General features: G+C 39.5%; 1 protein-coding gene and 1 long non-coding RNA gene across 5 annotated transcripts in view; one reads left to right on the top strand and one right to left on the bottom strand.

Annotated features, from left to right (window-relative positions):
- The window catches only part of LOC129168562 (uncharacterized), a 96,655-nt gene extending 86,813 nt beyond the window's left edge, over positions 1 to 9,842 (top strand). The window contains exon 5 of the long non-coding RNA XR_008566278.1: positions 9,660 to 9,842. This is a non-coding gene — a long non-coding RNA (uncharacterized LOC129168562). The remainder of the gene's footprint in view (positions 1 to 9,659) is intronic.
- LOC129168556 (regulator of G-protein signaling 12-like) overlaps positions 1 to 13,821 on the bottom strand; it is a 70,146-nt gene that overhangs the window by 13,535 nt on the left and 42,790 nt on the right. For 3 of the 4 annotated variants that reach the window (XM_054754002.1, XM_054754004.1, XM_054754003.1), the window contains 8 exons: positions 12,123 to 12,211; positions 9,642 to 9,833; positions 7,932 to 8,005; positions 7,689 to 7,815; positions 7,461 to 7,557; positions 5,678 to 5,733; positions 5,365 to 5,473; positions 2,786 to 3,262 (listed from right to left, as the gene is read on the bottom strand). In XM_054754002.1, coding sequence (XP_054609977.1) covers positions 2,786 to 3,262; positions 5,365 to 5,473; positions 5,678 to 5,733; positions 7,461 to 7,557; positions 7,689 to 7,815; positions 7,932 to 8,005; positions 9,642 to 9,833; positions 12,123 to 12,211 — 1,221 coding nt within the window. Of the gene's footprint in view, positions 1 to 2,785; positions 3,263 to 5,364; positions 5,474 to 5,677; positions 5,734 to 7,460; positions 7,558 to 7,688; positions 7,816 to 7,931; positions 8,006 to 9,641; positions 9,834 to 12,122; positions 12,212 to 13,821 lie in introns of those variants that run through there. The other variant, XM_054754005.1, reaches the window with a different exon arrangement.

The raw sequence follows: 13,821 nt of genomic DNA, 5'->3' as shown, positions 1-13,821 counted from the left end.
GACGGCGTCAAATTTACTGTTACAACAGAAAATGAATCTACCAAATTTAAATTTGTGAACTTTTTGTTGTATGTTTCTTTGTAACAATGCCAATTGTCTTCTGTCACTACACATTGTTTGTTGTTGTTTATTTGTGAAAATGCTCATTCTTGCCAAGTAGTGGTGGAATGGCATCCTGCAGCGGGGTGTGTGTGTGTGACTTCATTTTATGTTTATTTGTAACAATGCTTCTTGCTAAAGAACACTCTAATGGTGTCCCACAGCAGTGTTTTGTCAAATGTACTGTTGTTACAAGAGATAATTAAACACACTTTCCCCAACCTTTTGTTGTGCACCCGTCTCTCCCTACATTGTGGTTTGAACATTGCGCCCTCACTCTCGCATTTTTCACTAAATGATGGCTGTTTTGTGGTTGAATGCGGCCTATTATTGTTAAAATAAAACGTATATTTAAGCAAACTGTACTTATTTTTGGCCTAAATTAGGAATTTTCAAGCATAAAAATGGCTGAATTAAGTAAAATACAGCATTGTAATTGTACATGTAGTATTGTACATTGGCCACTAGGTGTTAGTATTTGTTTGGTGAGACAAGCACCAGATTTAAATGATCTCACAACAGGCACAATAATAATAACAACACAATAATAATAATAATAACACGGGCTACTGTTGGGGCAATAACCCACGACAAGCTAAATCTGTCCGCCCACCACTAAGGTCCCCTAGGGAACACATTCACTGTGACATACACGAACACGAGTTTTATTTGTGTCTTAAATGGCTCTTTTACTCTTATTATGTCTACTACATTGGGTAATGCGCGTGTAGAGCCATCTAAAGCCGCCATTACAATAGATGATGAGACAATAGCCACCACAGGAAGTATGCTGTCCAGAAAAAAAACTAGTAAATGCTAACATGGGATTCTATGTTATCTTATATATGTCTAATATGTCTTATTTTCTCTGATTATATCTCCTATATTGGGTAATGGGAGAGGTAAACGTGACTATAGGGGTGTTATTTCTTGGCTAGGGGGCTCTAATAAAGTTAAAAAATGTATTTAGAAGATCGGAAACAGGGTTTCCTGCGCCTATGAAAATAACTACCAAAATATTCCATTTATTAATATTGAATCTTACTTCGCGGAAATTCACTTAACGCAGTCGGTCTGACACCAATTAACCTCAATAAACGAGGGATGACTGTGTATTCATTCGTAACATTGGGCCTCATTCACGAACATCTTCTTAAAAGTCTTCTTAAGAAGTGTACTTAAGAAGGCGCGGGTTGGAAACTGCGCCGCATTCACGACACGTTCTTAAGTAGGGATAATCGTTCGCACCGGTGTTCTTAGGTTGATGAATGCCAACTGCGATGCCCGTGCATGTGAGCCCTAATTTGCATAGGTCACCGCCTATTATTTCCCATACAAGGTAAAAAATGTGCCGTGCGCAACGGGCAGCTGGAGGCGGAGATGGCAACGCGCAAGGGCAAGACTGAGAAGCAGCTGGACAACAAACGAAAGAAAAACTTCAATTGTACAGAAATAGAGGTGCTTTTCCAAGGAGTGAGCGAACACAACACCACCTTATTTTCACGTGTATCCACCGGTCATCAGGCCATCCAAAAAGAGTCGGCATGGAGCACCATTGCAGGAAACATAAATGCCGTTTCCACGGAGAAACGGACCACCGCAGAGGTTAAAAAGAAGTGTTTTGACTTAAAATAGACTAAAAAAAAAGATTGGACTGCACCGGAGGGATCTGGAGGAAACGGGAGGTGGGCCATCAATCAAAAACCAAACCATTTCGGAAACTCTAGAAAATATTTACACAATCATGATGGAAAAATAAAGTCAAAATGCATAGTTTGTGTGTGACAATGTATTTTTTCTGTGGTTACATTTGATTAGACGCTGTCTAATTAATACAGCAGCCCCGTGCTCTGGCTCAAGACGTGGCTGGGGGCGCATGTCGTTATCTGGGGGTGCTACGTGCGCAATAGGCACACCACGTTTCATTGAGATGTTATTCTGATGATCCTGAACACCTGCAAGAGAGGGAAGCCTGAAGCAGGACATCAAATATTGGTGGCTTTCAGCAAATAAATCTAATGGTCCCTTTACATTCTCTCTCTGCGCAGCGCACGTCCAGCCAGCTACTTTTTTTTTTTTTGATGAATTGGGATTTGAATATATATTTATCGATGGAGTATATTTTAGTTGTTTTGATGATAAATAATTGTTGGGATATTTTATTTGCACTACATTTTTTGGGATCAGGTTGCAAAATCCATCATGAGGGCGATTGCGCATTGAAAGTGCAAGCTTTGCTTGTGCGTAAGAGTCCTCCTGAGCGTTCGTAGAATTTGTTCTTAGATCTAAGAACTGTGAGTTAAGAACACGTTTCATGAATGCCAAAAATCTTCGTAAGAAGGCTTTAAGAACAGATTTGTGCGTAAGAACGTTTCGTGAATGAGGCCCATTGCTTCTTGCCAAAGTGTGTCACCACACACTGCTGTGGGACGGCATACAATTTCACGTTACAACAAAAAAAAAATCATCTACCAAACCCAAATGCGCAAACCTTTTGTTGAATGTTTAGTTTCTACAATGATTTCTGCCAACAAATCAACCAACCAATCACAAATGATTCTATATGCAAGATGATGGTCATTTTAATAAACAAATCACATGAATCAACTGGCATGCTGAGAGGACTGTCATTAAAGTGCACAAGGGATGATGATGGAAAGAGGGGTGGTGTATTACGAAGAAATACCTGAAGTAGACTCTTGTGACTGGGGGCAAGGCGGTGGCGGCGGAGTGAAATTAGCCTCAGGCAGGCTCCCCTCCAGGGATGGCATGGGAGATGGTGACGGAGGCAGCAAGGTGCTGTTAGGGCTGTTAATGTCGCCCTCCCCCACGAGGGTCAAGTCGGCATGGGCGTCCTCCTCCACAGTATGGAGGCTGGGCCGGGCGTCCTGGATGGGCGGCCGCTGGATGGGGGACAGGTGGAAGCCGAACGGCAAGTGGCGCCCCACAGGGGGCATCAAACACCGCTTCGGCGCAGAGTGTCCGTTGGAGCCAAGGTGGGAGTCCAGGCTCTCTGAGCGGGGGCCGGGGCCTCTGGTCGGGGTGGACGTCGGCAGGGGTACCAGGCGGAGGAAATCGGGAAGCACCAGGTCTTCTTTTGTGAGTAGCCCGCGTTGGTCGTTGGCTCGGGTGCTCTGTGCCCGGCTCAGCAGCTCGAAGAATTCTACAAAAAAAAATCTTGCTTTCATTTTCTCACATTTATGCCATTCTGTTATTTTTTGAGCTGTGTAGAATGAATATCAGTCAAATTTGTCATAGGATATTAATTTTAACAACATTTTAGAATGATGTATGTCCATTGAAGACATTTATACAATTCATTACGTTAACATTTTAATTTGGGCTACTGACTTTCTAATTGTAATGTTCATATTTGTCCACCAGATGGAGCTACTTTTACCCATTCAAAGCATGCAGCAAAATTTCACATGTTCACTACAGTATTTACTATGGAAACACACTTGCCTTTAAATAGTTTAACTACATATATAACTACATATATAATATTTATAATTAATATGCATGTTTCAGGCTGGTGCAGTTTTAGGGGCTATCCACACGGAAACGTTTGCAGGTCAAAACGGCAAAATATTTGATTGTTTCAGCCTCTCATCCACACGGGCATGGCGTTCTGGGTGACCTGAAACGGCTTCCAGAGTGGGAAAATCTGAGAGCTTGTCGTTGCCGTGTACACATGCAATACGAAAACGATGACGTCGCCGACTCATCGCCAACTCGTCGGCGTCACGTGACCATAAGTGACCTTTGATGCCAAACCAACATAATATCTAAATATTTCGGCGGATATGACTCAACCCAGTCGACATTGTCCTCATATTTTGTTGTCGTATACTTATGCGCATGCGTTCTTTCTTCTCTATGGTTTGGTGTGTCGCGTGGTTCCACCTGCGAGTTTGTTCACGCCGCCACACGTAGGTGTGCTTGTGTATTACATTGTTTTCGCCCTAACCCTAACCCTGACTCGTTCCTGTCTAACTTTTTTTCAACCCGCCAAAAAAAAAATAAAAAATCTCAGGAATGTTCCCGTGTGGACAGGGCCTTAAAAGATTGACTTGTTTAAAATGGGTGGGAAAAAAAGAGTATATTTGAACAGTTTTTGGGATTTTTGGCCTAATGAGTTTTTTTTGACTGCATAAAAGTGAATGTTGCTGCCAATAATGCTCCAACTCGGGGCCTAATCATGATAATAATGATGATAAATAAATACTCATTGAAATTATTGTTAATTTTCAATAATTGTAGTTGCGATATGCAAACATGCTGGTCTTTAAAGGGTTAAAATTTCCCAAATATCATCAAAACTCCATGTTTGCATCGTACATCAGTGGAGCCTTGGTTAGTGTCATTAATTCATTCCAGAAGGTCTGACTCTAACTGAAACAGGCACTAACCGAATCAATCAAAAACAATCGGGAATGCATAGAAATACATACAGTATAAATGATGAATGAAAGGGATAAATCAACATTTAAGGTTACTTTTACCTTCACCGAAGACGTGATTACTGACATGACTGTCCCCAAAGACACGATGTGGCAGCGAGATCAACCACCACCACCTTCCTGTTTTGACACAAGTAGTTCCTTGAATTCAATAGTGTTTCTCACCTCAATACTGCAACTCAAAACGGAGCAAAAGGAAGTTGCAAGTACCTGCATTTTGATAAAGGAGGTGAGAAACGCTATTGAATTCAAGAAATAACTCATGACAAAACAGGAAGGTGGTGTCCGTGTGGTGTCTCGCTACCACATTGTGTGTCTGGGAACAGTCGTGTCTTCAATGAAGGTAAAAGTACATTTTTATGCATTTTTTTTTGTGTTAACATTTTTGACAGTCAACTGCTGGTGAAATCATCGAAGGGCGACTTTCGGTTGCCACTTTGTTAGCAAGCTAAGGATGCTAACTAGGACTTTTGTGATAAAAATACTTTTAGTACACAGTTGCACTTATGCAGTGTATTATTAACACAACAAGACGTGTGCCATATTGTACTCTAACCGAGAATGTACGCAAACTGAGGAATGAGTTTGGCCTAAATTTTCTACGCTAACCGGGGCGGATGCTAGCCGAGGTTCCACTGCAGTTCTGTTTGAAGTGGGATAAAATGTGAATATACATTTTTACAGCAGTTTTCAGAAGGTGGACATTTTTCGGTTTCTATGCAGCAAAAGCGACAGCAGCTCTTTGAAAGTTCCCAGAGATGAAGCAAAAGCAGAGCAAAGAAGAATAAATGATCAAGTTTACCTTCAGCTTCATCTATATTTATCTTTTTCTGTTTTCTCTTCTCCTGGTGAAATGCTGAGTCGGCACCGCTTGGTGCTCTCAATGAAAAGTCCTTTGGGCTCTCATCTCCCTGCAGATGCAACAATAATAAATAACAATATACTCTGTTAAAGGGGGAGCTAATGCTAGTGGTTGTGTGACTGCTCCGGTTAGTCAGCGTTAGGGTGAAAAAGAAACTATTAAGCATTAGCTTTGTTGTTAATAGCGTTAATAATCATGTTAATAATACGGCCCACAATCAGGAAAGGTAAAGGGTAAATCAATCGTGTCTTACCGTTGCAGAAAGACTCCTGGTTGGTGGTTGGCTTTTCAACGGCTTGGATTTGTTGTCTGTTTTGGAGGACAAATGTCAACAGAACGGTGTTAGCGCAATAACAAAGTAATATATGAAACAACAACATTAATTGTACAGCCATCCCTCGCTACATCACCGTTTGAACATCGCTGTTTTTCAAACATGAATTAATTAATAACTAATCATTGTGGTTGACTACGGCCTATGATTAGTATAAAAAAATTAAAAATGTACATATTTTCAAGCATAAAAATAGCTAAACGCACTAAAGTGCAAATACAGTATAGTAAGGCATTAAGACCACTAACTTGTGAATGTAGTGTTCTACATTGGTCACTAGGTGTCAGTAATTGTTCGTTGAGACCACCACCGAAGTGCCTGATTTGAACAACGGCTGTTATTGCAGTATTGCATTAAATTACCTCACAACAGGCACAACAATAAGAACATAATAAAAATAATAACACAAGTTCCTGTTGTGGCCATTCATGAGTGAGACCCGCCGATGTCTGCGGTGGAGGAAAACGGGTTTGCCGACTGCCTGGGGCCCTGCCGGATGCTCTTGCAGCCAAAGTCTCCTTCAAGAAGGCGCCTGATCCTCCAAGTTTCACCAGTGATTTTGAAAAAGTAGTTCAAATATGTTTTTGTCTAAATGTTATGCTTCATCATATAGCCCAGCGGTCACCAATGTGGTGAGTTGTGGATACCAGCATTTCCTTAATGTTTTGGTAAAACAAACATATTCGCTTTATTTCGGTTGAAATAAGCTATGAAAATGAATGTTTTTTTATAGTTTTTATTGTAAAATTCACACTTAATCTATGTGATCGGTATCAGCAGCATAAAAACCTCATCATAGCATCCCTACTAGCTGAATCTGGCTCTTAGACACTATAAAATGTATTTATTTTCATTGTTTGGGCTGACATTTTAAAGTAAAACATTACAACAATCACAGTGTTAAAAATGACATAAAAAATCTAAAACTATTTTATGCATTTTAGAGCAAGTGTCAGCCATCAGACACCAATACTCGATTATTGTTGAATAATGCCATAGCCTACCGGGTCATTGAGAGGTCAGGAAGCAAACTTCCCTCCTTTAATCAAATAGTCAGCTAGCTAATTATGCAGAGCCAACACTTTTGACGAAGAAGATGGCAAAAAGAAAGAAAGATACAAAGTATGGTGCAAAACCACGCAGCACCAGAAGTCGTATTAATTGTAATTGTAATTGTAATTGTCAAGTATTATTGGCTAGCTTCAGTATAACAACGTTACTAAAAACAAATTCAGAGACTTATTATATTCTAAAATTGGCGGTCTTGCTTAAAAATGCACACTTTTAGTTGTATTCAATGTTTAAAAAAAATATTATATGGCTCTCACGGAAATACATTTTTAAAAATGTGGCTTTCATGGCTCTCTTAGCCCCAAAGGTGCCCGACCCCTGGTGCAAACAAAGATGCAAGACTAGTCGACCAAAGATGCGTTTGCTAAGGGAGTGATCAAACACGCTGGCATGGATTGGCGTAGCCTGTGGCAAACTCAATACGAGATGCGTCATTTTGCGTGATCGGCTTTGAAAGGCATTTATCAGCATACGGAAATCGGCGGATATTGATCGGTAGCCGATCGATCAGAGCATCCCTTGTATTTATTGGACAGTATGGGGATATTGAATAAAAAAATCATATATTTTCAATATATAATTTGTTTGTCATTTGAGGAAATGCGTGTATTTAATCAATTTAGCACCTTACCTTTGGTTGAGGCTGGGTCGACTCGCTCCAACACGACTCTCAGGCCATCCAGAGTTGAAATGGGGGCACCCAAGTCCAAAGGCTCCGTCTCGCCGCTCTTAATAAAAGAAAACAACGTAAGCCTTTGAAGTATCCGTGTTTCCACTCGCAGCGCTTCCCAGTACAGTAGTACTCAGAATACTTGTTAATTGTAGCCTTTAATGATACTCCACCCTGCAAACCACTTACTATTTTCACCAGCAGGTCGCTGAGGTGGAGGCCATATTTGGACACCACGGGGCGCAGGACTTCTGTCACGGGCTTGGTGGGTTTAGCCTTCAGACCCACAGAGCGGTTAATGGGAACCAGGTCCAGTCTAGAAAACAGCACAGCATGTCACAACATAAATGTAATAGTACTACTACTACTACTACTACTACTAATAATAATAATAATAACAATAACAGAAATTGTAGTAATGATGATTCCAACCTGAACAAGGTCCTCTTCTCCAGTCTCAAATCTCGTGAGCTGAGGGTCATGCAGTCCTGGTCCAACACTAAAGGCTTTTTAAAGACAAACAATACGCACATGTAAACATAAATAATAATAATACAGTGGAAAACTATGCCCCAAAAGTCAAACCATACAAAATCCATATAAAAACATAATTTCATTAAATATTACCAGTACAGGGTTTCCGCTGCATGTAATTTAATCATGGCGCACCGCTACGACAAAATAAACATTTTTTAAAAATGTTAAGTAATATATAGTGTGAATGGATATATATGTTATATAGATACATTTATAGGAAATTATTTACACACATATTGACCAGAATTAGTTTCAAAACAAATTCAAATATCATTAAAATGTTTCACTGCGCCTTATTTTGATAAACATGTACCGGGATCGCCTGTCTGCCCTGTTGGCACTTGTGTGTGTGTGTGTGTGTGTGTGTGTGTGTGACCAGAAAAAGGTACCTGTCTTGTGTTGACGTTCACTTTATTTCTTATTATCATGTGCATTAAAAATTGTCTGTAAAATGTTCCATGCTTGCCACATGCATAGGTCAGGTAACAAAAGGAGGCTTGACATTTTAGACTCTTACTTTAAGTGCTCTCAGCAACTTTACCATTAAATTAACAGTTTTCTTCTCGGTTCTTCATGTTCTGCTGGTTTGTTGAAAAAGTTAAATAAATAAGTTCATTAAAAAAAATCAGTAAATCATAAAAATGTTTATTTGTCACAATAAAAAAAATTGCAGACGCAGCAGCGGCATTCCGCCCTCCCATGCAGCCCACCACCACAACTTCAAAAATCCTAGGGGAAAGGATGCAGTAATAAAACATATTTCTGCAATACACACCCTGCAGTAAAAAAACACATTTCTACAATATTACATAATTATTATCATTACATATCTTATTGGTACAAATAAAAGCCTCCTTCGAATTAACGGCTTACCTTTAAGCATTTGCATTCGAGTAAATAAAGAAAAAAAATGTACATAGGAAAATATTTATTACATATATTAATTGCAATACAGTGTGGATTTTTTCACTGTGCATTAAATCTTGGGGGGGGGTTCTAATAAATGCCTTACCACTATACCTGCATTTGAGTAAATAAAGACAAATATGTTTTTAAAAAATGATATGACAACAGGTATTACATGTAATAAAGTCTCTATTTATCGGCGAACAAATATTATTATTATATATTATTACCACTGTTAAAATGAATTTCTACAAAAAAAAGTAAAGCTTCTTATACCATACCGTTAAACTTGACACTATCTTCAGTTGAATAAAGACAAATATTTTAAAAATATCATAAAAAATGCATATATTACAATGATTTTTTTGTGTTTTATTATTATACAGTATAGTTGCGTGAATGATTTTTTTGTTATACAGTATAGTTGTGTATCTTAATGACACGACTTGTACTCTCTGCAGTTGAGCAAATAAATAAATGTAAAAATATTACAGGAAAAAACGATAACAGCCACACTAATACAGTAACTCAGTACTGTTGTGTACTGAGGTTAAAAAATTATATATAACAAATGTATACATTATTTTCTTTCATTGTAAATGGTCATCTTCATTTTTAAAATAACTATTGATTACATTCTCAAATGAGATGCTAACATACATAGTATGGAGCATAATGGCGTTAAACTGATCGGCTCACCTTATCCCCTCCCGCCAGGAAAAGATCCACGGCGGCGATGTTGACGTTGATGCCATGACACAGAACTTGGAGGACGTCCCTAATGGAGGCACCAGGCCGGAGGACGATGGACGAGGACGAGCCGTCGGGCAGCATCACGCTGCAGTGTTTGGAGGAGCGCTCCCACGCCCCGACAGAGTGACGATTATCCGACTAAGAAAAAGTGAGGAGAGTATTGAATAAATAAACATATATATATACTGTATATATAAAAATATGTACACTTTAAATGCGTATCAGTCAATGACAACACAACTGAACACAAAATGCAGTTTTTAAATGAAACTTTTTATTATTAATGGAGAAAAAAAACGACATGGCCCTGTGTTAAAAAGTGCTTGCCCCCCTGAGTTGAATTCTGAATGAATATATTCCTTTGCCTTCACTGCCAATGACGCTGGCCTACCCACCCCTGTGCTTGATATGGGGCGAGAAATTAGCAAACAACAGAAAATGTAACGTTGAAAGACATTTTCAAAAAAAAAAAAAAAAAAAAACTACTGCGGCAGGTTGAGCAGAGCAAACATACTCAAGAAATGGATGAACCTATGAAGGCTCCACTCTCAGCTACAGCTGCTGGTGCTGTAGCTGACTCGCTGCACTGTACAGCCAAAGGAAGGGGGAGGAAGCCGTTCACAAATGGAGAATACATGAAAGAGTAGTTCATAAAAATATCTATATAATAATAATAATAATAATAAATAAATAAGAAATGATTCAGAAAATGAAAGAAATGCCCCTCCATGCAAAGACAGTCAAGGACAGGACCAATAGAATGGCAACAAACATGAATTCAGTGCAAGCATATTGAATTGCCTGTGATGAGTCACGTCATATAAATGATACTGAGCAGACAGCACTGATATGTGAACTGTGGTGGGCTTTTATGTTAAAGTTGGCTACATTTTCTTTTCATTTTACACAACTCAAAAACGCCTACATACTAGTTCAGTGGTTAAATTATTTCAAAGTAAGTCTACACATGCACTCTGCACTTTTGTTGTTGTAACAGGTAACATTTTTCAAAGATTAAAACTTTCAGAAGTGTATAAGCTGTGTCATGTTTTGCGGCTCCACACCATTTCTCTTTACTGGAGAGAAGGCAAAATGGCTCCTTTGATATCAAAGGTTGCCGAACCCTACTCTAGCCACACCCAAGTCTGATTACGGCCACACCTGTTCTCAATCAAGAAATCGCTGAAATAGGGCCTGCCTGACAAAGTGAAGTAGACCAAAAGATCCTCAAAAGCTAGACATCATGCTGAGATCTAAAGAAATTCAGGAACAAATGAGAAAGAAAGTAACTGAGATCGATCAGTGTGGAAACGGTTATAAAGCCATTTCTAGAGCTATGGGACTCCACCCAGTGAACCACAGTGAGAGCCATTATCCACAAATGGCAAAAACATGGAACAGTGGTGAACCTTCGCAAGAGTGGCCGGCCAACCAAAATGACCCCAAGAGACGACTCATCCAAGAGGTCACAAAAGGCCCCACAACAAAATCCAAAGAACTGCAGGCCTCACTTGCCTCAGTTAAGGTCAGTGTTCATGACTCCACCATAAGAGAGACACTGGGCAAAAACGGCTTACATGGGAGAGTTCCAAGACGAAAACCACTGTTGAACAAAAAGAAGGCTAAGGTTCGTCTCAAAAATACTCTGTGGTCTGACGAGACAAAAGTCAAACTTTTTGGAAGGTGTGTGTTACATCTGGTGTAAAAGTAATGCCACATTCCAGAAAAAAAACATCATACCAACAGTGAGGGCCTGGTTTTGCTGCTTCAGGACCTGGAAAGACTTGCTGTAATAAATGGAACCATGAATTCTGCTGTCTACCAAAACATCCTGAAGTAGAATGTCCGGCCATCACTTTGTGACCTCAAGCTGAAAGCAACTTGGGTTCTGCAGCAGGACAATGATCCAAAACACACCAAGTCCACCTCTGGCTGAAGAAAAACAAAATGAAGACTTTGGAGTGGCCTAGTCAAAATCCTGTCCTGAATCCTATTGAGATGCTGTGGCATGATCTTCATGCTGGAAAACCCTCCAGTGTGGCTGAATGACAACAATTCTGCAAAGATGAGTGGGCCAAAGTTCCTGCACAGCGCTGTAAGAGACTCATTGCAAGTTATCACAAACGCTTGATTGCAGTTGTTGCTGCTAAGGGGGGCCCAACCAGTTATTAGCTTTAGGGGGCAATCACTTTTTCACACAGGAACATGTAGGTTTTGTGTTTTTTGTGTTCATTTGTGTTGTCATTGACCAATATTTGAATGTGTTTGATGATCAGAAACCAGGAAGGCAAAAACCACACACACACACACACACACACATATATATACTGTAGTATAAATATATATATATATATATAAAATGAGTGGGCTGATGAATGAGGAAGAAAGTGCAGGCTGTGTGTTGCCATGGCAACAGTGAAATCTTACCTCCATCTTGCAGGAAGTGGACATCTCTAAGCTGGTGCTAGATGACAATGACCCCTGGGACTCACGGCGACCGTTGCTACCCCAATAGTCTGCACACATACACAATAAAATGCAATATAGTTTGGTGACTTTGACCTCAAAAGAGCAGAATCTGGGGAAAAATAGCATTGATGTGCTGGCCAAAGGCGGGAGCAACTCAGAGTTTTGCAGGTCTGAAGTAAGTCTTTAATCTCGAGTCAAATCCCAAGCAAAGACATGCAAGTCCAAGTCCAGTCAAGACAAAACAGGTTGAGTCAAGTCCGAAGTCATAGGCTTGAAATTTTCAAGTATTTACAAGTTATAAGCACTGTTAAGTGCAGGGGTGTCCAAAGTGCGGCCCGGGGGCCATTTGCAGGCCACGGCTGTTTTGTTTATTGGCCTGCGGCAAAAATTGGAAAAATATAATCACTCATTTTTACAAGAATCAAGTCAAAATATTAAGAGATAAATGTTGTCATTTTATGAGAAAAAGGCATAATTTCACAAGAATAAAGTTATATTCATAATAAGTAATATTATGAAGGAAAATAACATCATTTTGGCGCAAAAAGTTGAAATATTAAAAAAATCTATATTATTCTATATTATTTTTCTAAAAGTCATAATATGAAAAACAAGCAAAACAAAAAGTGCAAATTTTTGGAAAATTAGGTTGGAGAAATATTTATAATATTATGGGAATAAAGTAATAATATTATGAGAGGAAAAAAGAGAAGAAAGTTAAAATAGGAAAAAATAAAAAAAAGAGAAAAGTGTTAGTTTTGCTGTACAACTGGTGTTGTGTGTAATGTTGGCATATATTTTTTACGTTGGCGTTGCAGTTTGTTCGTTTTGACCCCAAATGTGCACTGAGAGTACTAGGCCTACATGAAAATTATGCTTGATTTTTATTTTTTGATACTTGATTTTCTTCTCGGGGCCGCACGGTGGCCGAGCAGTTAGCATGTTGGCCACACAGTCAGGATCCGGGTTCGAATCTCCATTGGGCATTCCTGTGTGGAGTTTGCATGTTCTCCCTGTGGGTGCGTGGGTTTTTCTCCGGGTACTCCGGTTTCCTCCCACATTCCAAAAACATGCATTTTAGGTTGATTGGCAACTAAATTGTCCATAGGTATGAATGTGAATGTGAATGGTTGTTTGTCTATATGTGCCCTGCCATTGGCTGGCGACCAGTACAGGTTGTACCCCACCTCTCGCTCAAAGTCAGCTGGGATAGGCTCCAGCATACCCCCAACCCTAGTGAGGATAAGCCGCATAGAAGATGGATGGATGGATTTTTTCCCTGAATTTTTGATGACCAAAAAAAATGTATAGTAAATGGCTACTTGACTTTTAAAACAAACTGTTTTAAAACTGTTTAAGCCTAATCGCAAGTATTTCTCAGATGTTGTACAATGTTGTTTACAGCCATGTTGAGCAGCTAATTGCTAATGCTGTAACCATTAGCTTCACAACAGATGTTAATTCCACAACAGGAGATACATGATGTTACACATATCGGTATCGGCTGATATTGGTATCAGAAATTGAGAGTTGGACAATATCAACATATCGGATATCGGCAAAAAAGCCAATATCGGACACCCCTAATAATAAAGCATGCTAAATTTGGGTGCAAATAGTGCAATCTTGCTGTCTAATGAAGGGAAAAATAGTTTTA

Source organism: Dunckerocampus dactyliophorus, chromosome 15 (genome assembly GCF_027744805.1).
Source record: "Dunckerocampus dactyliophorus isolate RoL2022-P2 chromosome 15, RoL_Ddac_1.1, whole genome shotgun sequence".
Taxonomy (NCBI): domain Eukaryota; kingdom Metazoa; phylum Chordata; class Actinopteri; order Syngnathiformes; family Syngnathidae; genus Dunckerocampus; species Dunckerocampus dactyliophorus.
The sequence above is the reverse complement of the archived record's forward strand: the minus strand, read 5'-3'. Positions and strand labels throughout refer to the sequence as shown.